Below are 27,705 nucleotides of genomic sequence, written 5' to 3'. Positions count from 1 at the left end.
GTTAATAATATCATGCATATTGTTTATATAACCAGATTATTTAGTATTGCTAAAATAGCGATAGCATTATGGTTAGAATGGCTATTACAATATAAAACTCTTGTTATGGCAACTATGCGAAATCCCGCCTTTTACGAGTTGTCATGTAGCCGCCATAATGGATTCTATAGTTAATATGAATTACGAAAATATCTTAAAAGAGTGGGGTTTAGAAACCCTAATAATGAAATTTCAAGGTAAGTGGATAGTCAGTAAGTTTCAATATGTAAATTGAAGATATGTATTTGTAAATGTTTATTTGAATTGTATTGCGCACAAGCAACGAAAGTCCCTTGTACGAAATAGTGTATTATTAAGCATTTATGACGCTTCCAAAATATTATTTTTATTATCACCAAATCAAAATACTTCAAAATAGAGACACGATGTGTTCACGCAATTGAGGGTAAGTTTAAAGTTTCTAGCCCGTTTTTACTCGGAATTACGATATTAGAACCTGTTTCAGTCACTGTTCTAGTCTAATTAAAGTCTTACCAGGTAACCTAATCTAACCTAACCTAACAATTTTTAATGTTTTAACTGCATTTTCGTAGGTTGGAAACTGGAGGGGCAAATCTAAACTTAAGCCCGAAAATGTACAGATGAAATTATATAAGGTATAATAATGATTTAACTTCTTGTAAGATGTTTGTGTGAAAAGTTGAGAGAAAGGTTATTATTAATATGAGAGTTCGTACTATTTGGAAGAGGCTTAAGCTTTTGCAGAACGATTCGATGCTTGAGGATCATAGTGGTCCTATGTTGATATTTCTACGTTGAGTTTTACTTAATTGGGCATTTATTCCGAAGTTGGACGTCCGATACTTTTCTACCAAAATTGCGTAAAAGCTATTAAAATGTATAATTTTTCAATTTCGCGAGTTGGGAGAAAGTGTAGGTTAGGTTAGGTTACGTTAGGATCTATAATAGAAGTACCCTTCGACGGGAGCTTCACGAAATTCAACACTGTCAGTTCACATCCCGTACAGCGATTCGGTATATTACCCGCAATATTGATATTATGAATGCTCGTTACTTTCCCACAATGCAACTATTCGGTTACCTTGCGCGAGGTAGTTCTCTTCGCTCGCTTAGTAGTCCCATGTTTATAACCAATTATATATAACAAATAGAGAGAGTGTTGTTGTATTATCTTTATATATTATCAAGCACACAAACGATCAAATTATACGTATCTTCCGTGCAAGTTTCAAAATTTTGCTGAAAACGGACGTCCAACTTTGGAATTTAACCCCTTAATTGTTATACTTTGTGCCCTTATTACTTTCTACAAACAGTACAGATGGGATCAAGAATTTTAATAATAATTCACCCTTAATTTTTACTAATTAATGCTGAACAAGCGACAGCGAGCGAAAGTATGGTTATATAGGCTAGTTTAGGTATGTGTAGCAAAAAGAAAACACGATAGGTTACGATTTAATGCTTTTTAAGTGTGCTTCTGTCGCTTTCAAATTATTACAGAAGGCCTTTCTCTTTGTGTTACACTAAGTGACACCACCTTTGCACTTTTAATTTAATTCATGATGGTGATGTCAAACTTCAAAGCACATAAATAACAGGTTTTGCAGAAACCATTTTCTTTTTAAATCCGATATTTTGTTTGAACCAGTTCATTTTTTTTAATATATTTAGGTTAAATTAAAGTGGAGTAAACAAAGTCCCTATTTAAAACTAAGTAAAGGTGGGGCGCTGATTGGATTGAGTGCTCGGTTTTGACCTCAAGAAGTGATCTAACCCGATCAGACTCGGTCAGAGGTCAACTAATTCCTCAAATGATGTACCAGTAGTTCACAAATTATTTACCAGTCAGCCCATTCAGCAGTACTGAAGCTTGACCTAAGTTTAAACATTCAGTACCTTCGTACAAGGGACCATGATCTAATGAAACTAATATATAAGCTTAGTTGATCTCACAGTTTACTGAAATTAGTCAAGTATTCATAATAATTTTGTATGTGATTGTTCCCACGAAATGGAGCTTATTTAGCTTTGGGGTTAACTGGTGTATCACCGGAACAGTTTTAGAAAATTTGCCGGGTCAGTTAATTTTTTGTTTGTTTGTTTGTTTGTTTGTTTGTTTATGAGCAAGAATGAGTGAAAGTCATGTAAGGGGAATAGTAAAAATGAAGAAATTGGTTATTTTTGATGTTGTAAGCGACACTGTATGTGGAGGCGGATGGACCATTTCGCGGAGAGATATAGTTGTTATGATGTAGTGGCGCGAAGAGGAGTATGGCAAGTGCTATTGAAATGTATATGATTGCGGAAACCCGATGTTTTCAGTACCCTCGCTTACGCGTGTACACATCGTCGCTGACTCCCTTCGGGCACACTACCGCGCTGGTCCGCTAGCTCCGCCCTACCTTGGCTCGGTTAGATAGCATTCGTGCACTTAGTGGCCACCTAGCACAAGTTGGTTTGTGTTTTTGCACTGTAGTTTTTTATGCCCTTATCCTAATGTGAGGTAATCTAATGTAAGTTAATGTAGTCCAACGAAATATATCCGTATACAGTACATTTTGGTACTTTTTTTCGATTCTAATACTGGTCCGGCGATGCGGCAGTAATGCCTTAGCTTTGTAATAAGCGAGAAGAAAATATAAACGTCATAGAAATTACAAGGTTCTAGAACACATGTCCCACTTCCCATTTAGCTGTAATAAAAACAGAAAACAACGTATCCTGCGGTCTTCTAACCCGCTTTCACTTGCTGACGCTCGCTAGCAATATTCTGTGAAATAAAATTTAAATTTTGGTACAGAAAGGAACCAACCTTGCTAATTTATATGGGGAACCTGTGTTCTAGAACTTCTCCTTAGCAATTATCTGGTTCACACGTTGCATTAGAGCGTACGTTAAGTTAGGATAAAAGCCGGAAGTTTCAAACTTTTCATCGTGCCATTAACTGACAAAATAATGGAACTGGCAGTTGACGTGGAAAGTTGAAACTTGGCATACATATAGCCTTCAGAGAAAAATATACAGAATTTTTTTTTCTTTTTAGTAGGTGAAAAGGAAGAATGAGTAAAAATCCCATCTTATTTCGGTGTACTTTAAAAAAAAAAGTCTTAGGAAATTGTATTTGAGTAAAAACTTTACATTCGGTATTCATGTAGGGTTTTCATAAAATTTACTAAGTAAATCACCAAAACTATACATTTCCTAGTTCAGTGAGGTTGTTTGGGAAAGTGAAAAATCTTCCTTTGTTATTTATATGGAGATACCTTCTACAGCCCAAAATTATTAAGTTAAATGATGTAGCCCGAAGGTTAGAGTGATGCAGTTTGGCATGTTTGTAGCATTCTGGAAGTAACTCACAAAAAATATCAAAAGTAAATATTTTTAGTTTTTAGGGTAATTCTAAAATAAAAAGAAAGATTTCCGGTGCTATTTAAATGTATGTTTGTTTTGGACATAAAATCTCATGTTTTAGGTAATTGAAATTGGAACAAAAGTTTGAAATTCGGTATGCTTGCAAACTTTTGATAGCGATATGCAAGTTATTGACCAAACATAATATCTAGTTATAGAGGGATTTTTTAAATTTTTTTATTTTTATTTATTTATATATTATTTATTTTAGAAAACTGAAAACTCACAGTTATTTAATATCATATCTTCTACATCTCAAAATGCTTAGACTTTTGGCATACTTGTGGGTTTATAAGGTGCGAGACCTCCAGCTAGCCGAAGGCTAGTCTTCAGTAACACGCACAGCTGCTGCACATGTTGGAATTGGAAGTCATCGATTGCGAGGAAAACAGAGCTAGTTGACATTTGCCTTCGAGTTTGACCGGGTTACCGTTTTTTTCTAAAGCGTTCACCTCCGGTGCTTGGGGTCCCTGGTTCGATCCCAGCTCGCGCCGTGTGGACTTTGTGGTGGACAAACACCGTGCTCGTGGGTTTTCTCGGGGTTCTCCCGTTTCCTCCTACTCTTCATTCCACCATTTCACTCATCTCTCATCATCACCGTCTCCTTTAGCCTAACCGGCATAACCGTGGGACGTAAAACTTAGAGATTTCATTTTTGTTTTTTCTAAAGGAGTTGAAATCGAGCTCAATAGCACCAGTACCCTGAAATTACTTTATTCCTTTTTTTTAAAAAAAAAATAGTAGGGGTCATCGTTATTCCACTTTAAACTTTATTTGTTGAGATTACATATTAATGAAAATGTCTGGTCCATATATACTTATTCAACAGTGAGTTTATGAAGGACGGGAAATACAGTTTAAGGTTGGACCTGAATCACTACTCGGTTTACATCCAAGAGAAATTGTTCTTCACCTGGACTTGAACTCGGGATCCCTTGATTAGGAAGGCGATGAGTTTATAGACTATACCTTAGGACACGTGATAGAAATATGTTTAACCGATTTGCATACTTGTGCATATTTTCCGTCACCTTAGGACAACTGCATAAGTGAAATCACTTTACAGACTTATAATTGAAATAAGGGGACACGGTGGCTCAGTGGTAGAGCGTTCACCTCTGGTGCGTGGGGTCCCTCGTTCGATCCCAGCTCGCGCCAGTGGGCCGTCTGTCGGACAACACCGTGTGCGTAGGTTTTTCGGGGTTCTCCCATTTCCTCCTACTTTCTCCATTCCACCATTTCAGTCATTACTCATCATCACCGTCTCTCTTAGCTTCGGTGTATAAAAGTGGCACGTTAAACTAAATATTTCATTTCATAATTGATATAAATGGACAATTTCAAAACATTATACAGATTACAGAAGGTTACTTTAATTCAAGTAGTTCACTGCATCCGAAGTACAGCGTCCTAATTTAAATTGCTTAGAAGTGAATAAAGATACTAATAATTTGTGTTCACTCTGGCTGTGAACCATTTATTTTATATTTTTGGCTTAAACCAATTGGATTTTAAAAAAATTTAAACCATCTTGGTTTACACCAACCAACTCTGATAGATAATAATCAAAAATACACACAGCTAGTTTTGTGACTGCTTCCTTGAGTTAGTTACGTTTTAATTATATTCGTTTCGTGCCTATTCATTATTGAGGGACTTACATATCCAGATAGTTTTGTGACCTCTGGCGTAGGGTAGTTACGGTTAGGTTATGCTCGTATTGGGCTGTTGCGTTTTGGGCTACCAGATAGAGATTTCACTTCCGAACCATAGTGCAGTCCAACTCTAAACGCAGTAAGATGTATTATTTCTACACTGCTTCTTACCGGGACACTAGCTCTTGTATACGGATCTTGAACAATCTTCCTGTACTTTACTGGAGTTCCATTTTCCTTTCATATACCTCCAAACTTCCTGACTTGGTACTCTGGCTTACGTCTTTGCCCATTCAGTAAATACTGCATCCTTATTGCTTTCCCTGACGCTTTTCCATTGTTTGCTTTAATAAGATTGCATCTACGGGCGTCGTTAGCGTGATGGGGACATGCCCCCCCGTAATTTTCTGTGTCGTGTATAAAGTTACCAGCTGGCCAGTATTTTATTTATTTATTTTTTTTATTATTATTTGCACTGCATGAGTTACGGTATATCATTAATTTATTTCGATAAAATTAAACAAAATCATAATATGTAATTAGAAAATAACTTGCACATGTGAGATATATCATGTGTCTCCCCCCCTAATATTTAAGAGCTAATGACGCCACTGATTGTATCAGTTGTACTCATCTGTAGCATGGATTCAACTGTTGTTTTTCTTTCTAAATCTTCATCGTCCAAGTGTTTATTGCAGGGTTTGAAAAAACCCGGGTTTTTCTGAAAAAGCCCAACCCACCTGGGCCCATATGGGTTTTTTCCGGGTATTTTCGGGTTTTATTGGGTTTTTTTGGGTTTTATCAAAATATTTCGATGTCTTTGGGGTAAAAGTGTTAAAATATGATTTATATTTCAAGATTATCATTGTCACAACTTGCAACAATTTTCTATTCACTACTGCTTTAAAAAAATGGCCGCCATTTTGAAATTTTACGTTGGATCATCGCCAAAATATATACAGCTAATTTAGAGCATCTCGTGCTTCTACTCTAAAAATTTCGACTTAAAAGATCGAAAATTGCGCTTTGTAGCGTGCATACCCGCTATTTTGAAAAAAAAAAATTGTCACCATTTTGAAATTTTACGTTGGCATGCCGCCAAAATCTATACAGGAAATTTAGTGTGTCTCGTGCTTGTACTCTGAAAATTTACACTTAAAAGACAGGAAGTGATTCTCTGTAGTATGTGTGGTACAAGCAGACGAACGAACAAATGCAGATTGAATCTTCCCAGAAGCCTCAGTGACGTTTGCCAAATGTGAACACCAAATATATTAATTTAACAGCGTAAAATAAATGGTTTTTATTGTTGAAGTTCACTTTCGATAGCTTGTGAGTTCAATTACGTGAATTTCCCGAGCACTTGTTGTAAGAGGGATCTTTCCAGAAAATTAATTTAAGACCATTAAGAAAGATATAATTCATATTTTATAAAATAAACTAGCTTTTGGCTAGCTGGGGGCTCTACCCCCAGACCCCCGAGTTTGCTCGGCCTACGGCCTCGCATTTCTTATCTATCGCCCTTTTCGTCGTGAACTTGCTTTTCATATTTCCTGAATCTGCCCACCCGGGGGCATCGCCTCCCACACACTGTCTTTGCTCGGCCTACAGCCTCGCATCTCTTGAACCCACACTTTTCCTATTTCAACTATTTTAAAGATAAAATTTTGTATCCCAAGAAAACGCCCATTTAAATAACAAGGGAATTTCTTCATCATCTTTTAGACCCTTAAAAATATTAAAAATATTCACTTTTGGCTATTTTCCTGTCCGTTAGTCCTGGAATGCTATAATCATGCCAAATTTCATCATTCTAATCATGCCAGAAGGGCCTAAACATTTTGGGGTATAGAAGACGTCCCATATAAATAACATGGGAAAGATTTTCCAGTTCCCCATAAAACCACTCTACGGTTGGAAATTTTTATTTCTGATGTTTCACTTAGGTAACGCTTACGAAAATGTACAAGCATACCGAATTTTAAGATTTTATTCCAATTCTAAGTACTAAAACATGAGATTATAAGTTTAAAAAAAAGGCCCATTTAAATAACATGGGGAAATTCGTCATACAATCTTTAGACCCCCTCAAAATTAAAAAATATTCACTTTTGGCAATTTTCCTGTGGGTTTGTCCCGAACAGCTACAATGATGTCAAATTTAACCATTGTAGCCCTACAGGAAATGCTCAATAATTTGAGGATGTAAAAGGTGTTCCATATAAATAACATGGAAAAGATTTTTCAGTTCCCTATAAAACCACTCTAAAGTTGGATTTTTACATGATTACTGATTTACTTAGGTACTGCTAAGAAAACGTATAAGCATACCGAATTTCAAGTTTTTATTCCAATTCTAAGTAGGGTGTACCTAAAACATGAGATTATATGTCTAAAAAAGGCCCATTTAAATAACATGGGGAAATTTTTCATACCCGCTTTAGACCCCCCTAAAAATTAAAAATATTCACTTTTGGCAATTTTTCTGTCGGTTAGTCCCGGAAAGCTACCATCATGACAAGTTTAATCATTGTAGCCCTACAGGACGTGCTCAATAATTTATGTCAGCTCATGTAGTTTTATATATAGTTAGGATGTGTTCAGATTGTCTTAAATGAAATTAAATATCTTCCAGCATAAAATAAATAGTTTTATTGTTGAAGTATTCAGTTCCGATGCTTTGCGCGTTCAATTGGGGGAATTTCCCGAGAACTTCTTTCGGGACGTGTTTTTTTTCCTCCTCCGTCGAAAATGCAGCTCCCTTTACTATACATCGAAACTTCCACTAGTACGAAAGTTCGAATTCAGCACTTGAAATAGTAAGCGGTACGTAGTTCGGAACTCTGAGCATCGAGTTTCTTAAATTTGACGAATTTTTACGCTTTTGTTGGTGTTGATTCTACAGAATGCTTATTTGAAAAGTACCTACAAATAACTGTACTAAACTGTTGTTGTTGGAAAACTAAATTTTATTGAAGAATACTTGTGTTACCATCAAAGGTAAGGCATAAATAATACTAATAGTTTTACTAATGCACTAGATGTTTACTGGTAGTACCGGCATCTATGGCTTTAAACGCGTCAAACGTATGAGGGACAACGTTTCACTAGCACACTATTCACGGAAAGTATTTTCTAAAATATAAAATTGCATTTTTTTCCCTTCAAACAGGCTATACGCATAATCCATACATTAATTTGTTACTTAACTATCTCAAGCTAAGATAAGGCTTTTTTTTATTCATTCAGTGCATTCAGAACTTTATAAAGGTCTTATGTTGAATGTTGTATACCTTAACGGGAAAGCATTCAATTCGCCCATGGAAAGTCCAAAATCTGATAAAATGTGATCACCTTGGTTGTATCAATAATATATTAACAAAAAGCTCAAAAACCCAGGTGGGTTTTTTCAGGTGGGTCCAACCCGAAAAAACCCACCGGGTTTTTTCGGGCTGGGCCCACTTGGGCAAACCCTGGTTTATTGTATGTGGCATCAGCTTGATTCCTCGGTAATTTTCACAATTTTGTACATCTTCCTTCTCTTTGTATATAGATACAGTACTACTCTCTCTCTCTCTCTCTCTCTCTCTCTCTCTCTCTCTCTCTCTCCACTGACTTGGCATTTTTCTCTTGTCTGTAAACTGTTTTCATTAGATCCCATAGTATGCGGTAGGACAACTTCTGGTCCTAAGCACCCATGTTTTAGCTTGTAGTTGCTTTCCCTGTCTTCATTTTCTTTAAAGCATGTTCTACCTCTTCTCAGCTTATTTCTGAGATCACAATAACTGTAACTCCCAAGATTTGGTGTTCCATTACAAAAGACCTGTCTTTGGTTTTCTTAATTTAGCAGCTGTTTCTTTGTTGATTCTTCTCCATCAACATACAGGGCATAACTGCGGTACATGAAGCTAGATGTTTATACTTCATTCCTGTTTACTCAATTAAAGATATTTTTGCAATAGTAATTATGCTTTCCTCATTAGCATTGACAGATCCTTCATTCCATTCACATATTGAAGTCATCAAAAGTAAGATTTTTCCGAAAGACCAAACAAATGAAGAAATAATATCAAGAGAAAAGGCACAGAACAGTACCTCCTTAGTTCTACTTTGCCTCTTCAGGACAGACCTTCAGTTATTTGTATCCCAACTTCCAAGTAGGATAAATACTTTTTGTACATGCAATCACTAAGCTGTATTTCCGAATAGTTTTTTTTTTTAAAGAGCCATTTGGCTTAAAGAAGCTGACCCACAACTGAAAGATAGGAATATGGGAAAGATGTCGCTCAGGACCTATATTTTAAGATGCTAACCGGTTTGAATGACATTGAAGAAAATAGCTAAGACGTGACAAAAAGTTGAACATATTTGTATAATCTGCCTAATTTTATCATGTCGTTTTATAAAATTAAATTGAAAGAATGAAGAGTTGCAGGATTCAATTTTTTCTTATTTCAGGGAAGTTTTATTCATATTTCTTTATTTCCTTAGAGCTTCTTCACATCCAGTTTGTTTTGCCTAGCGCTTGTGGTGTGAGGAGTGACGGATTCGATTCCCGAAAGGAGCTCAAAATTTATGTTCACCCAGCATCGTGTACCTTAGATTCCGACATAATCTTTATATTGTTCGTTAAATAGGAGCTTTGTGCAATCTGTGTATTTCATTGAACAAACATTTGTTATTATTTCAGAGGAAGAAATCGATGATGAGGCATTCGAAAATTTAACTGTGGATGCAATAAAGGAATTAATTCCTAAAGTTGGACCACGAATGAAATTTATATCAAAATATAAATTGTACAAGGAACAGAAGATGAAATCTCCTACTTCTTCATCCCCTGTGTCTTTCCTGTCACACAGCTCAGAAGGCAGTACCTTTAGTGATAGCGAGGTAGAAATAACTGATATCTTATTATTTTTCTCAAATATAATCGTACTTTGTTATCATTGTACCTGTAATACCGTATTCATAGGTGTATTTTCAACCGTATTACGATTTTAATCGGTAGAGAAAGTGTTGGGTATAATACTCACTATTTTTTTCAGCAAACTGTTTTACTTGTAAATATAAACACCTTACAGTGCCCAAATTAAAATATACGCGCCTTTGGCGTGGGAGACCGGGGTTCGATTCCCGGCGGGAGCTCATGAGGTTCGGATTCCTCGTTAATCAGTAGGTCCACTTCTCATATAGCCTCGCTGCTGAACGGGACGTTAAACTCAAATTAACCCAAATTAAAATATCTTGGTAACAGTTTCAATGTACTTCTGACACCATCCTCAAATAGAGGAATAGAATGAGAAAAGCCTACCACTATTTTCCCATTCTATTCCCTCTCTGAAGATGGTGTCAGAAATATACCGAAACTGTCAGAAAGATGTAATTTTAATTATTACACTTTAATGTTTTAAAATTTGTCTTTTGCGTTCAGTTACTTATGGTACTTGCATTTTGTAAGGATTAGTCCGTGTCAATGTGTAAGTGTAAAAGTTGATGCTTCGCAAAAGAAAGAAAAAAATGAAAACAATTTTGTACGTTTAATTCACTCGTAAAAAATATTAGCAAGCTTTTTCCAAACCCAGTCATACTATTACTAACTCAGAACAAAACAAGGAAACTAATGATTTAAATCTTTTCTTTGTTACCCTCCTAGTTTTTTCAAACTCGAGTGCACATACGAGGTCTTCAGTGCTTGTGTGGTTAGTGACGCGCCTTTGGCGCGATAGACCCGGGTTTGATTCCCGGCGGAAGCTCATGTTCCGATCCGACATTAAGCTGTAGGTACACGTCTCATATAGCCTCGCTACTGAACGAGACGCTGAACTTAAACCAAGAAATCGGATGCACATACTTTCTTCAACGGCAGTAAATTAATGTTCTGAACGAAACGTTAAATTGTAATCCATTTCAGATGATTCCAGGAAAAAAATCCGTAAAAGAGACAATGTTTAAAAATATAATAATTATCCATGTAATAATGTTTGCAATTTAATACTTAAATTATAGCGCACAGTGCAGCAGTTTTACATGTATTTAAAGATAGCCGAAAAATGTAAATGTAAACTTAATTGTAAGTTTGGTAAATGAAAGAGATACAAGAACTTACGAGTACGAATATCATATTGAGAGCCCTAAATGTAGCGAAAGTCCCGAAATGACGGTTTGATTTGATTCTCTAACAGGTTCTTCTAGTCTTAATAAATATATCTCTGTTTCACCAAGGTATATCTCTGTCCTTAACTGCATTCGACTTGATAGATACCAGATTGTTTCAGAGGGTCAATCCTCTGAGAAATATATTATGTTTTCTGAAAGAATATCGGAAGCGTCGATGAAATACCTTCTGAGAATAATTTTTATTTGGTTAGATAATATTGGAAAATATGGAATACCTATCAAGTTTCTAGTTAGTTTACTTTCATTTTTACAATAACGCAAAGATTGAACAAGTTAATACAGCCAGTTTTTTCAAGGTGCGGTGATCATATCAATTTTCATGCTCGATGTTGTATTGCAGATCGTGATTTTGGGTACTTAATGTAACAGCAATCAAAATAGTCAAATGTTCCTTTTTACTAAGTTGAAAGACATAGATTTGGCCTTAGTGTAAGTTACTTAGTTAATTGTAGTTAAATGTCCCATTTTAGCATTGACGCTATATTAGACGTGAAACTACATTTTAAAGTGAAATCAGAAACACTGTAATGTGTTCGTTGCTCTTCCACTGATAATTGAACCCGGGACTGCGTGAATTATTCACGCACTCTATTCACTAACAGGCGAGGAGGGCTTCAATGTAAGTTTAGCATGATGTTACTAAAATGTATTGTATTCCTCTATCCCCTTTTCATCATTCTCTCCATCCATTCTTTATCCCCATCTCTTCTCTTCTTTCCTACGACTTTGTTACAAATATTACTACTTGCATCGACATGGTATGCAAATTCTGTCGGTAGTGAATTCAGTGTGAAATGACCTAATAGCTATTTTTCCACCATCCAGAAACCAAGAAAGTTATCTACGTAAAAATGTGTTTCTAATTATATGAAAACGTATTCTTTCCATTGGTTATGGTTCCAATTTGGTGCAAGTTTGGCAACATAACCATTTTGAGATACGAAGAGCATTCATTTTTCACATCTTGTACTTTTCCTTTTTATAAGAACGCATGCCCCTAAAATAATCTCTGCTTCAGATTTGAGGTTTTCTTTATTCTATAGTACATCTACCATTTTTATTTATTTCAAGTATCAGTCTACTAAATTGACTTCACACACCGTTGTCACTCATTACACTTGCACACACACACACACTTTGTTTTAAGCAAACTTTGTGAATTTTATGTACAAATTCTGCGCATCCATGGGAATTGATGACTAACTCTCTCTCTCAGGTAGCAAGTTTTGAAGTTTGTTAGACCTTTCAGTGAACAATGACAAGCACTTAAAAAAAAAGTACTTATTGTTGCTGTTACAAGGGTTATTTTGAGATAGCCGGACTACAAAAGACTAATGTTCATTTTTGTGTCAGGTAACATTGGAGCAAAAGTTTAAACAAATTATAGATGGTGGAGTGGGAACCATTGGTTCACTTAACATGAAATGCCACAAACTGAACTAAAATGCATTAATAAAATTGACATGAAACTGGTTATGATCAGCACACGTTCAAGAAAAGGCATCTTGAAGTTGTTGAATCTGTGCGTTGTCATAAGATAAAAAATAAAAGTAACGGCAATCAACAGTTGTTAACACTTTAAGGGAAATTACGCGCGTACGCAGTTGCGCTATGTAATTATATGCATTTATGTTTTTTAATCATTGTATTTAATGAAGCTAATAATAAACTTTTATTCCAGGTGACAACTATTTCCTTTTTCCCTAGTGTTGGTGGTGGAGATAGGATAAGCAATGCAAATGGAAGCACATTGTATTGTTACGAGGAACCTTGTGAGTAGATTGTAATTCAATCTCAATGACTTACGTAGAAAAGTATTTTTAATTAGACACATCCAACTAACACCGCTAGAAAACATGTTTAAACATTTATTTTCGGATTAATATTTATCTGTTTTATTGCATGAAAATGAAAAATGAGCATGGAAAAATGGTAATAGTTAAAGATAAGCATTTTGTGTGCTATTGCAGTTCGTAGTTAACCGAGCGAGCGTGTGTGAGTGGTTAGCGTATGCAGAGGTCCCTGGTTGGAATCCTGAGGCAGGCCATCGTAACAATTGTTTTCCAGGGTTTTTCTTAGTTTCATTAGGCATATGTCTGGATGGTACCTTGAATATATGACCCGCCTCGCCGACTTCGAAGCTCCTTTCCTTCCTTTGTTGTTATTTGTTTCAATGTGAAATGCCTTTCGGCTGTATTTGGAATGTTGTTAATAAATAGGTAAGATAATTAAAGGGTAAGTGTCCCAGTCGCTCGTATAAATTGAAATAGCCCTTATTTCGAGAACTTTCCTACCGTCCTCCCGCATATGAGAAACTTATTATAAAATGCAAGTGACTTTTAACTGAATTTTTTTTAAGAAAAAAGGAAGAAAAGAAACAATATATACTATTTTTCTTTCTTTAAACAGATTCCATGATCAGAGCATCAGGTTGCTGAGATACTTTTCTTCAAATTGTTAAAAAAATGGTGTAAGACACAGTGATGCGATGAGCATTCACAAGTGAGTTCAATTGTGTCTTCAAATGAATATATAAATATTGTTAATTTCTTCCTTACTTCTTATTTCTTACCTTGAGTTGAACATCTCTCGCATTTTATAACATGTTATTAATATACCGAAGATTCGCGTGAACATGCCAGTCGAAAAGCTCTTGAAATATTACACTACTATAATATATATTAGCAATTAGGACAGTGGTAAGTTGCGTATTCATATTTTATGATTTTAAACTTTTAATTATATATTCCAGTAGAGAAAATTATCGTTTTTCGGATGTAGACATTATGTGAGTTCCCTTGAATTTTATTTATGGCCCTCTGACTGGGACAGAGGTGTAGTGACCTGGAAATATTTCAGTTCTTGCTTCCATTATCGTGGTACGACTAAGGAAAACCTCCATCAGAATGGCAGTCCGAGCAGGCCACTTTTATTTCAATTCACTTTTAAAGCGTGGGTGCAAGTATTACTTAAGCGCAGCCGTTACATGGGTATATACGGTCCACTCCTGGTTTTGATTTGTAAAAGAAAATATGTCAAAGTGTGAAGTCCTAACGCCAGCATGCATTTCTGTTTGCTTAGGATGATTGCTTTTACGTGTAATGAAGGTACTTCAATTAATTTATTTGACAGAGAGAATAAGGATAGGTTAATATAGAATTCTTACAGCATTATTTTATTTATTTATTTATTGTGTATTCCAGTTGATGTAGTATGTGGTTCGGCAGGATCAAGAGATACATCCACAGATGTAGATATCTGCAAAAATAGCCCGTTGATGGAAGACCCCCAAGTGAAGGAAAGTGCAGCAAAAGAGGAATTCGTAAGTTTTCACAACACATTGTTCCTGGTGTAAAATTACCTTGTATTTCACGTAAAGAGCCCATGAAATTGATGAAAATTCACATCCAAAGATATATTTTCACTTGAATTGTTCTTCACAGATGAAATGGACAAATAAAACTGATTGTAAGTGTCCGTTTATCCTCAAAGAGACTACCTATTCTTCGTATTTCCATAGAAGATTTACGTATATATAAGTATGTTGGTATAGCTTGTGTAACCGTTACTAGATTTAAAGTTTAATTTTCCAGATCGTAATAATCAGTTAGTCACACATCTTTTATGACCGCAAGAGTGAGCATGTGTTTGGTAGGACGAACTCAATGTAAACATAACTCATATTCTTTATAACCTTATTTAATGTACTCATTTGATACCACATTCATTCAAATCGGCTCTTGGACTGTTATTAAACTCTTCTACGTGTACGTTATCAGGCATGGCGTGGGGGACCCGGGTTCGATTTCCAGCGGGAGCTCATGTGGTTCGGATTCCACGTTAATCAGTAGGTCCACGTCTCATATAGCCTCGCTGCTGAAAGGGACGCTAAACTAAAAACCAACTCTACGTTATCAGGCAGGACGGTCGCTTTGCAAGCAAGGCTTTAAAAAGTAGATCGACTAGTGCTTACGCTTCTAGAATACAAAAAATGGCATTTCGGCGTTGTTCGTTTACGACAACTACGAAACAGATATGAATGAAATTTAAAACATTTGTTTTCTGGTAGAAAAGATTGCAAGTGACATCAAAATAAAATTTCCATGTGAAAAATTGTCAAAGTTGTGATGCGTTGAAAATGAAATTCTTTTTCAGGTAATCACCAGATATCAAAAAAAAAAAAAATAAATAAAAAATAAAAAAAAAATACTGCACCCATTTCGACGAAATTTGGGACATATGTGTACTTTTACACATACATGCTCATGCTCGTTTTTGTTTTTCGTAGAAAACAAGAGTTTCTTTTTGTAAATTTTTGAAATAAAATACGTCTGGTTATACGTATTCACGTTTATGTGATCTTAACATAAGTGATATCAAATTATTTTATAGTTTTGCTTTTGTTGTTTAAGTTTTGTTTTATTTCAAATTCTATGATCACAAGTACCTTGTTCTAGGACTTGCAGAAGATTCTGAATAGTTCACTGCAAGGAAAAGAAGTATTATCTACGCACAAGAATTTGGGACATCTTAATAGCAGAGCTCGCAGTTTATTAACAGATGTCATCGTTCGATATATTGGCGCAGATAAAAGGTACAGATCGTTTCGTTAAATTTTGTGGTATCGTATGTTAAAGATAATGTAAATGCAATAGTCTTAAATATTAAGTAATTGCTGTCCTATACATTTATCGTCTTCACTAAGAATTCCGAGTAGAATCTCGTTTTCACATGGCACATATTCGACGGTATTGATTGCGTTTATCACCGTGACAGTATTTTTCACTTATGATCTATATTACAAGTATGTTTGTAGTTGTGTTTTTAGGATTAATTTGGTCTCAAAATGCATTGAAATTATCAAAGCAAAAGTTCAAACACATTAATTCGTTAGTTGCTCATTGTGGTACACAACAATATGGATCAGTTGGAATTTGAAAGTGTTCTGATGACTGCATAGCACCCTTTGGATTGATTAATAACTGTTTGCAGTAACTTGGAACACGTTGAGTTGTATTAAATATTATAGTTCATTTATTTGCCTGACTTAATGAAACTAAACATTCACTTCTTTCTTTAGTGCCAGTGTTACAAAATTTATAAGAAACAGAAAAACACACTGCTGAACAAGACTGTACTTTTAATATAAAAACATATTTACACGTGACGTTTCGATCTTCTAGCCAAGATCCTCATCAGACGTACACTCTGATGAGGATCTTGGCTAGAAGATCGAAACGTCACGTGTAAATATATTTTTATATTAAAAGTACAGTCTTGTTCAGCAGTGTGTTTTTCTGATTTTATTCGCAAGACGAATACTATGATTGTGTGTCAGTTTAAAATTTATAAACAAGTGTTTTTTTTTTCCTCCCCAATGGAGCGTCGTCTCTTAATATTTATTCAAGCTTCTATAGGAATTGGTTTGTGAAATTTCATTTTCTGTCTTACAGGATCAGTAGACAGTCATTCATTTCAATAAGTGAGGCGATTGTACGATTGTTTCCGTCTGAAAACAAGGTTTGTGTTAAATTCAGTTAGGTGAGGGAATTCTTGTATATTGCTAATTTTTCGTTTTTCTTTGCGTTCACTGGAAAAAATTTAAAAGTCTTGGAGTATTTTATGATTCTTTGAAGATTGTTCGGAAACCATACTGACAACTTTTGGAGATAATAGCTGATGTACTTCTAAGCAAAAATGATCCCATAAGAATATGTTCAATTTTCAACGGTCTGATAGTTACAGGTTGGTAAATATTTTATACAAATTTGTTCAGGACAAAATTTTATTACTCATCCTGTATGTACTTTAAAGAGATGACGCATGGCGTATTTGAACGGCAATGGAAGTACCTTTCCACTGATGTATATATGACGATAGTGGAGTTGGAAGGGAAGTTGTGGAGGAAGAAAAAAACTTTCTTCATTTTAATAAAAGTAGTTCGATTGTATAAGGACAATTTTATTTTTCTTTCTGATACTGTAGTATATATATATATATATATATATATATATATATATATATATATATATATATATATATATATATATATATATATACAGGGTGGTGCATTTAAAATTTGCCACCCTCTATATCTTTGAAACGACTGCGAATATGAGAAAAGGCAAAAACACGTCTATCATTATTTTAAGGGGCTTGAATTTTGAGCTATAAAAAGTCCACCCCAGGTACCCCCCTATTGAGGTACGTGGGTCAACTTGAAAATTTTAAATGGCAAAGGGGGTCGAGTGATACATCGTTGGAAAGGTCTAGACAAGAGAAATATTTTGCCAAAAGTTTCAAGTCCCAATGTTGACCCTATCCTAAATGGCGGGGGTTCCCATTTTGTGTCCATAAAGTCCGTTGGCACCCAGTGTATCTTCGAAACGACTGTAAATATGAGAAAACACAAAAACATGTCCATCACTATTTTAAGGAGCTTGAATCTTGAGCTATAAACGGTCCACTCCAGGTACCCCCATATGGGGGTACATGGGGTCAGCTTCAAATTTTTAAATAGCAAAGAGGGTCGAGTGATATATCGTTGGAAAGAATGTGAACCCGAGCCATTTTAGATGGAGTCAACATAGGGACTTGAAACTCTAGGTAAAATATTTCTCTTGTCGAGACCTTTCCAACGATATATCACTCGACCCCCTTTGCTATTTAAAATTTTCAAGTTGACTCTAGATACCGCTATATGGGGTGTTTAGGGGGATCTTTTATAGCTGAAAATTCAAGCCCCTTAAAATAATGATGGACGTGTTTTAGCGTTTTCTCATATTCGCAGTCGTTTCGAAGATATAGGGGTGGCAAATTTTAAATGCACCATCCTATATATATATATATATATATATATATATATATATATATATATATAAATTTGCGACATTATTCAGCATAAAAATTGAAGTTGATGCGTAATTTTTTGTCGTTCCTATTTGGCGACAGTGTTGGCAACCGTGTTTCTTGAAGCTCTTGGAAGAAAGATATTTTGTTCTGAAAATTAGCTTCATGAGGCTCCTTCCAACGCAACTATCGTCACGTGCCATATACCCTTGGAAAGGCCATTCTGTCACCATTCAAATGCATCATAGATGACCTTTAGAAAAAATACAGGATGAGTAATACATTTTTGTTTTGGAAAAATGTACAGAATTGTTACCAACCTGTAGGTGTCAGGCCGCTGAGAATCGGATATGTGTAGAAGCTTTTTTGCTTAGAATTATATTAACTATCATCTTCCGATTTCGCCGGTATAGTTTCTGAACACCCATTGAAAATTAGACTTAATTGTATTAATATTTATTTTATCATTGTCTTCAGAACAAGGAGAAATTTACAATTTAACTTACAAGTGAACGTTTTCCATAACTTATCAGAATACATTTTTCAATGCTCATTTTATTGAAGTACTAAAGGAATCCAGAAAAAAAAAAAAAAAGAAATTCCAATATGTCTAATTTACAGCATATATATACAGTGAAACTTGTATAAGACGGAACGTCAAGGAACAAAATAATTTTCCGTTGTGTGCAAATTCGAAAAGTTAAGTTCTGTAACAATAACTGCTGGTAAAAATAATCTCGTAGTACTATACCTAGGTTAAAATGGTTGAGGTGAAAGATTAATTAACACAAAAATGTATTTACAACATAAACTCAATTTACAAAGTGAACTTATTTGAATAAGACAGACGCTTAAAGTAGAAACTACAAGTATGTATTATTTTATTATGTATTTCCTCTCACATTCCTCTTTACATTTTCACCGCCTTTTAAGGATTGTTTTCATTTTCTGGGTTTCAGTGTTGGAAATTTGCGTTTGCAACATTTGAAATGAACTTTATATTTTACAAACATTGTCTCTTTTTCTCTCTTCAATAATCGTATTGTGTCCTCCAAAGTAACAATAACATTTGTTTTTGCCGTATTTGTACACAACACTGGGCACACAAACACGCCACACCGAAACCACATTTTCTGCAGCAGAAACAATGGAAATTTTCAACAACTGGTCTAAATTTCTACCATTTTTTTTTTCAAAAATGACCGAATTCTTGAAAATGCATGTGTAATGACGGAGTAGCAAGCAGTAAGTCTTTAATTTATAAAGAAAGTTTTGACAGTAGAAAAGTGCTTATGTGTGTATCAACAAAAACAGGAAACAGGTAACTTAAATAACAGAAACATTATCTCCATTCTTGTTCACGGCCGAAAGATCTTAACTATTGAAAACAGAAGTTCAGTAGTAACGCCAACGCAGAGACAGACAGACTACAGTGCCCCTACGTTTCGAGCTGGCAATCAGTTAAGAGAAAAATCTTTACCATATGGCAAATCAGACAGAGTTGCCGGGACTAAAAACTATTCATCTTCGGCAAATTTCCGGTTTATATAAGTTTCGTTTTAAACAGGTTTCCATGTATTTTGTTTCTCTGTGGAAATAATATAGTTTAATTGTAATTTTGTGTTGTGCAATAGGATATCAGGACTGTATATTATAACAGTGATTTGTTTTTCAAATAGCATACTTACTACGTCCCCTATAAAGTTGCTCAAGGGAAGAAGGTTTTGGCAAGAGGGAAACTTTGGGACAGATATTGCAACACAAGAAGGTATTTGCGGCAAAGTGGTGTTTTGCCTTTGAGAAACCGGTGTGCAGCTACAACTTCTACCGAAGTCGATTTAGATGGTACGTTCATAGTTCTTTTTCATTTATTTGCTTTCATGTTCATAAATTCTGTATTATAATTTTATCAGTAAATCACGATGCATAGTGTTTTATGCTATCTTATATTCAGACAAGGGTACAAAACTTCCTAAAAGAGATGCGTGCCGATTTTTTACATGGTTACACATATTCACGTATTATGGTCAATCAACAGATTCACAGTTCAAGGGCACTACCTTCATTATAAATCAACAAATTTCCGTGAATTTGTGCAATCAGTATATCTGCTGTTCATCTGTGTGTAAAACTCTATCACTGCTTTCATATATTAACGGGACGTTTTGTAAATACATGTTCCGAACACCTCATAGGACAATTGTGTTCAGAAGTATAATACTGTCTGTTTCACATGTTTATTGAAATATTATTTCTTGTACTTCTGTCCTAGAAATTAATACATATGTATTTACGTATACTGAGTATGTACGTTTCTTACACACTGAATTATGTAGATGGTGTCCTTTATTTTCAGAGTCCACTGATGAATTTGCCGAGGAAGCTCTCACGTGGTTGAGAAATAATATAGAGCCATGGGAGAAAGTGTGTGATCTGTGGAAACAAACGACATTAAATCGGAGAGCAAATTACATTCAGTCAAAGAAGGATATCAGCTCCTACTTCAAGGAATTTCCTGCTTTAAAACAGCCTCTTGGATACACACTTGTAAGTGTAGTGATATTGCTAAGAAGTTTACATCTTTCTATTATTATTTTATGAATGTAACCGAAGAAAGAAAATACCTTTATATTATTTTATAGAAGTGTAATTCCGTATCACAGAACGAACTGTACTTAAAGGAAAATGAAAAAAAAAAAAAAAAACGAGTAACAAAATTTAATGAGTTAAAAAAAAAATCATGAACATAAGGGTCTTATGTTGATGCTATATATAAATTGCGAACACGGCAGTTTTTCTTTGCAAAAAAAGCACCTAGCATGAGGCGAGAGAGTTTATAAATGTTTTTCGGTGTATGAAGTTGTACCCTGTCTTGCACTATGTTTCGGAGTTTTTCGGTTCTAATTTTTTCCTGTGAGTAAGCTGATGGACGAGATGGTGCATCTTGTAGCAGGTAGAACGTTTAGTAATTCTGAGAAAATCAACCGGATTTTCAGTACACCAAAACCTGTATAGATTCAGAAATAATGAAAAATCAGAGTGAAAAAGTGCGAGTGGGCCGAAAATAGATCTTTTGTCTTCGACGTACAATGCCAATAAGTTAACCTCTACGCTACCCAGCCCGCTCCCCGATCAGCCCCACATCCTCACTCTTGTTGATAATGTTCCTATGAAAACATTTAATAGTTTATTTTAATTTACAAATATACCAGCATCAGCGGCAGAAGGTTCAGAATTATGTAAGCTTACGTTAAAGACGCGTTTTTGTGTAATTAAAAACCAACCAATGTATAAAACAGTTACCAGAAATTAGATAAAATACACGTGCAGTACATGCGCGCAAAGATTTAAGAAAGAAAAAAAAGCTTGTAAGAGCTTTCACCTTTTATGGCTTTGTTAGGCAGGAAGAGAAAGACGAAAGTGGAAGAAGAAAGATACAGAGTAAGACGAGTTACGCCATATTTCTGGGGGGGGGGCGCGGTGGCTCAGTGGTAGAGCGTTCACCTCCGGTGCTTGGGGTCCCGGGTTCAAACCCTGCTCCCGCCGTGTGGACTTTGTGGTGTAGAAACACCGTGCTCGTGGGTTTTCTCGGGTTCTCCCACTTTCTTCATTCCACCATTTCATTCATCTCTCATCATCACCGTCTCCTTTAGCCTAACCGGCGTAACCGTGAGACGTAAAACTCAAAGATTTCATTTCATTTTGCCATATTTCTGCTAGGTGCTATGGTGGTCATGTGATCACGTGACTGCTGTCAAGTACTCATACGAGAAAGTAGAGAACCTTGTGGAGAAATCACTGTTGGTATAGGTGCGGTCCTTGTGTCTTTCTCTATTTCTTATTCCACTTTCGTCTTTGCGTCCCTGTATGACGACTCCATAAATGCGAAAGCGCTTGGAAGTTTGTTTTATATTTGCGTGTATTTTATCAGTTCCACTCTAAGTAATTGTTTTTTACATGCCTACTTTGGGATTTCTTTTTCAATCAGACATAGTATTTTCTGAAAATGGATACTATAGTGGGGTGAATGCCATTGATGTTCATAACTTGATTAAAAACGCTCTGTTGAAACAAAGATTATTTAATGAACTTCAAAGAAAACTATACTACCAAACTTTTGTATAAAGAGAAGAAAGCATAGAACATTATATCATCAAACAGCGTTAGGTATATGTGACAACAATTTCTTTTACTTTTCAGATCGACATTGATTTTGGCCAGTTATATCCTGGGAAAGATATAACATTTTTTTCAACGTGGAATGCAGACTTAAAGAAGATTCAGCATATACTTACCACGACCAAACAAACAACAAATGACGGAGCCACATTAGTAGAACTTTTGCTGCAGGAGAACATCAGGGAAGGTAATTATTTTTCTTATTAAGGGGATCTTCTACCTCTTCGCTTATGTTTCTAACTTCCCATTTGAAAACATGTAAATTTTAATATGGTAATTTCTAACAAAGTATTGTAGGTAATGACTTGAAATTTTTAATACAAATAGACAAGACCCATATAAATCCAACCACGGTCTCCAATTTACGTTACATGCGTTAGATTAATTGCAATATATTCTTCAGTAAGTTTGGCAACAGAGAATAAAAAGTATGCTGCAGAGGGAAGAGGGCTGACCATCTGTTTGCTTGTTAGCTGCTTTAAAAAGGACGCTCTTACCAGAAAAATCACGTTGTGATTCTCACTTCTCAGTGGTTAGAATGGTCTGGACTGGAAGAGCCCAAAACCACTTCTTTCTTCCTTTCACGGTTTGTTTGTTTCTTCCACCCCCTGCTGTCACAAGAAGACAACTTGTTTCGGAAAGCATTTTGAATTAGTAGCGAAAAGCCAAACGAATGACACCACGGGCGGATTAAAGGGAGGGGCGGTCACTCCCTCCGAGAACATTTGAATACTTTGAATAATCGGAGTAAGAAACTAGAAATTGCGTAATCTAATAAGAAAAGTTTGTTGAAGTATACAAATCAAGACGCATTTTAAGTGTCACAGCATTGTACTCTCATCCCCTCCCCTCCCAATTCCCTTCTGAAGAAGTTCTCTTTTGTTTCTCTGTTCCATATTAGCCTTTACACTTACACTTTCATTATCCAGTATTGATTTTTACCATACCATCTGCACAGAAGGCGAATAAGGTTTACGAGTCCTTCCTGCCCCCTTTTTTAAAAATTGCTAATTATAATAAAATTTATCGAAGTGCATGGAAGTAAGTTTTGACTGTGGAGAAATGGTGTACACATTGTTTATTATTTCATTAAGTATTGTTCACTATAATTATTAAAACGCAACACTGTTCAGCCTACTCCCGTAAGCAAAGAAAAGATCAATTACAGGTGCTCCGGCAATTTTCCCTTGTCTCCTTTTAGTCGTAAGTCCGAGCAGAATAAATCAAAATCTAGAAGAAAAATAAATGATAATTGTAAATCGACAACATATCGAGCACTTAAAAAAGCTCTGTTATTCTTTTGTTTCATTATTGAGCTCAGATCACGAGAAATATTTCAACTGCTGTGTAGTAATTGAACATTTTTCGTTTAATCTCCCAAAGAGTCTGAAATACTGAGTTCAGTGACCAGTTTACATCCCTGAAATCAGTAATTACTTGAATAACAGTATATGAAGAAGATAGATTCAGTAGGGTTAATAAGCAGATATGAAATCCCTTTTGTAGCAATGAATGAAACTAATGTTTAGAATTTGTGACGAAAGAACTTTTCCGCAGCGTATAGTCTTTAACTTGTTGTTAATTGTCTATTTTGATTCATTAAGCTGTTCAATTTCTCTCTTTTTATCCGTATCTGTTGCAACTTCCCAAAGAGAAATACATACGTTGACTTTAACCTTTGGTTCTTGAAATAATATACTTCATGTACAGCTTTTATACACGTACTTATAGGCGATAGATAAGTATCGTATTAAGATTAGTTTTCCCCATTATTTGGACCCAATATTTGCATATAAGAAACATCGCATTATCCCTTTGCCGAATCTGGGTGTAGTTACAAAAGATGATACTTTTTGTGTGTTTTTTTTTTTCAGATTGCTGTCCATTGCTTACAAAACGTAATTTCCTTTTTTCTTTGATTATTGACTTAAAGTAATATACAGTATTCATTGCGTATCACAGAGCAAACCTCGGCAGGTATGAGAATGAATGCAGTCAGAAAGTTAGCACTTACATTCAAATAAATTAGTATAAAGTGGTCCAAAAGTGGGCGTACCCCCCTTTAGTTTCAACAGTATAGTGTTAGTTATGGTAGAATGTCTGTACACAGCTACCTTAAAGTCGTAAGAGTCGTAAACAAAGGTATGATCACCATCCATGTCATAACACAACTGAATTCTGCACAAAGTTCTGGCAGATGTTTTGCGGAGATACTCCGGAGTCAACGAGGATGAAGGCGTGTTCCACAGCTGCTCGTAATTCCTGCGTTGTGTGATATCGAGTGTTTCTTACGTGTTGCTTCATGAAAGCCCAGGGAGCATTGTCTGATATCGTCAGATCGGGACTTCTTGGAGGCCTGGCAAAGAGCTGGATGCACAACCTCTTCCAATCCAGCGGCCAGGAACTGATCTGATAACTGTTACCAAGCAGAAAACAAATGGATAGCAATGTTGCCAGACAATGCCAAGCAGTGTTACCAAACAAATGTAGGTAAAACCAAAAACCGTCAGAAAACACCAATTAAGAGGTACGCCCACTTCCGGACCTCGCTATATAAGCGTAAATTAATTACCTACAAATGTTCTTGATATTTCATTCTTTTCCAGATGCCAGAACAGTCGTAATATTAATACTTCTTGGAAGATATTTCCCATCTGTGACCACGTGTATCAAAAGGAAAGACGGAGGTGGATTATGGAAACCTTCCAAATACGAGGCACAGCAAGGATTCCTTTTTCATGTCAGAGTATGTACCATTATGTAATATAATGTATTAATATCTACACTTGATTACCACGAAATATGTCATTAACATTTAATTAGTGATTGGAGAATGGAGAACATTGCACGAAACCTTATCGAACAAACAAACAAACAAAAACAATCAGCTTTTCTGGAAAAACTGCTATGCTCAAACAAAAATATTGTGTAAGCAAACACCATTTTCATCAAACCACGATCCACTCTGACTCACCACGTGTCACCATGATCTACTGATCTACTTCGACCTACTGACCGAATATGTCGAGAGTGTATCAAAGTGGAATGTGTTATATTGAGGACTACAATGAGTCAGTTGTTATTGTTGGGTTAGGGTAGTCATACGTAACAGTGGAACATGTAAATGTAACCCAAGATCCACTAAAGTATACTCAAAATTATCCCCACGTGATCCATAGCCACTGACCCGCTCCATCTTTGATGTGCACTCAATTGATATGATTACCATACCATATCAAGAGGATCATATTGGTGGTACATGGAAACAAAAAAGTTTAAGAAAAGGCCCCCTCGGGACAGCACGCCCTTGGTGGAGTGAGCTATCAACCATATTTTGCAATATACATGACTCTTCTTCATGCAATTAGTAAAGCATGTATCGGTGTATGTGACGCGATTTGTATCTTACGAAGATATCGTGAACCTAAGTTGTGTAGATAGAAAGGAATATGCATAAAATAGGAAAACACAATATTTATTAGTCGCTAACGCCCTCGCCTTTGGTGCGAGCGGTTCTGGGTTCGATTCCCGGTGGGATCACTCGATCAAAGAAGTGTAACAGCTTTTTCAGGCCAATCATCCTGAGTGTTATTTCCTGGGTTGAGTGAGTTTTTTTTTTTTAATATAAACACAGTGAATGATGCTAAAAATGCCGGGATGGTACCTAACACACAGGTCCCAGACCGCTTCCTTCCCCATCCATTCCTTTCTTGCTTCCCCTCTCTCGGATTGTGTGCTCTCCGAGGGACGACATCCCTCAAACGTGTCGAACTTAAAGCCGACCTAAAAGTTACTCCTTCGTTGCTAGTACACTTATCTCCTTTGTTGGGCGACTGCGTTCGATTTCCCGGGAGGAAGGGGGAGGGGATTTTAGGATGTTATTCGTATTTTCGGTTCCACTGTAGGTTTATGCCTTATGAAGTTCCCGTGATGAAACCCTATATTCCAATAACAATAGTAAACGTAAAAATGCTGTAAAACTTTCGGTGAATGCTATGTAAACTTTCTGAAACATAAGTAGAGGTTAAATATGTTTATGGTCATGGATAAAATGTTTACTTGGCTCAAAACAGCTTTTTCCCAGTGTCTTTAAAAATGTTCTTCATTCAACCCTTCAAATATTGGAACTATGATAGCACTCCTTTCTTCATTTTATGGCATAAATAAGTAAGAAGTGTTTATACTCGAGGTAATGATATGTGTGTAATATCAATCTTATAAAAATACTAAACAGCACGTAGGGGAACGGCACCAACCTTTTCGCGATCATTATTTTAAAAACTAATTCATTGATATTGTAGCATCCTTGCTTTTCAAATTTCCGCAAAGGTTTTTCTTTCTTCTTCCTGGAGATTTGTAACGTCAAGAATTGCGGTCATTGACGTACAGGATCTAAATTTATTTTATCTTTAAAATATCCGTGCTTACTTTATGTCTGGATGTGATTCCAAGTTTGCCACATTTAATTGAAATATTTATTACTGTAAATGTAAACCATTAAGTGTAAGCTTAGGACAATTTTATTGATGTCGCAGTTATCTATTCACGTAACTACTGTCAAGTTTATAAGTGCAATAATTCAGATTGTTTTCTTTGTGATTATTCTCAAACCTTATACTAAAAGGTAGATTCCTCTAAGGAACTTTACTTAATTTTTCCAGAACTTTTCTTAATTGCATCGGATAATACAAACACAATGAACGGTATTAAAAATGTACAACTCAAGGGGTATAATAATACATTCGAAATACTGTCATATTAACCTATATTAGTTTTCAAGACATTTCATATCGCGTAGAAGTGACTCGCGTCAATTATGACCTCATTACATTACATTTCTAGTATAGAAGAATGCCTGAAAACAGTTGGTACCAGTTTAATTGGATTGCTATATATATTATTGGTGCACCTCGTATTTAAAATACAAGCTCATTTTAATTATACGTGTATTTGTAGTTTTTGGAATTTGATAACGTGTTAATAGGTGTGTAACGTGATAATAATTCTGTGTACATGACTTACAGGAAGCGTCCGATCTTCAAACAGAGTTAGAAAGGCATCATCTAAAGATGCAGCGCTTTGGATGTAGTGTGCAGCCCATGCCCGTCGTTGTCGCTTCAAAAATAGATGAACCTCAAGCCTTCTACGTGAGTATTGAGGATAATCTCTACAGAGTTGAAACTCCACTGAAAGCAATCGATAGCACATTCAAGTCGTTTCAAGTACTGGATGCAGAATATCCGAAGGAATCGGAACAGGTGTGGACATTTGTGCAGAAACATATGTACAAAATTGAAAATGACTGCGACAAGAATTTTCCTTCAGTGAACACGCTTATCTCTGAAATATCAAAGGTGTAATGGCGGGAAAGGTTGTTTTCCGTTAATCATTTAGTTTGTAAAATAGTTTT

At 35.6% G+C, this 27,705-nt stretch overlaps 2 protein-coding genes across 2 annotated transcripts in view; one reads left to right on the top strand and one right to left on the bottom strand.

The window, feature by feature from the left end:
• LOC145668814 (uncharacterized) lies at positions 1–27,655 on the top strand. Its single transcript, XM_081736985.1, has 11 exons — positions 1–236; positions 9,781–9,980; positions 12,949–13,039; positions 14,471–14,589; positions 15,725–15,861; positions 16,721–16,787; positions 19,796–19,961; positions 20,473–20,663; positions 22,317–22,482; positions 24,902–25,041; positions 27,320–27,655. Exons 1-11 carry the CDS (start codon positions 158–160, stop codon positions 27,653–27,655), a joined length of 1,692 nt encoding a protein of 563 aa, XP_081593111.1. The 5' UTR covers positions 1–157.
• Positions 1–27,705, bottom strand: part of SCAP (SREBP cleavage activating protein) — a 441,101-nt gene that overhangs the window by 194,602 nt on the left and 218,794 nt on the right. The gene's annotated exons all lie outside the window — the stretch shown is intronic.

The sequence above is a fragment of the Thermobia domestica genome, chromosome 13 (genome assembly GCF_964235325.1).
Source record: "Thermobia domestica chromosome 13, izTheDome1.hap1.1, whole genome shotgun sequence".
Lineage (NCBI taxonomy): Eukaryota > Metazoa > Arthropoda > Insecta > Zygentoma > Lepismatidae > Thermobia > Thermobia domestica.
This window is presented reverse-complemented; position numbering and strand designations above follow the sequence as displayed.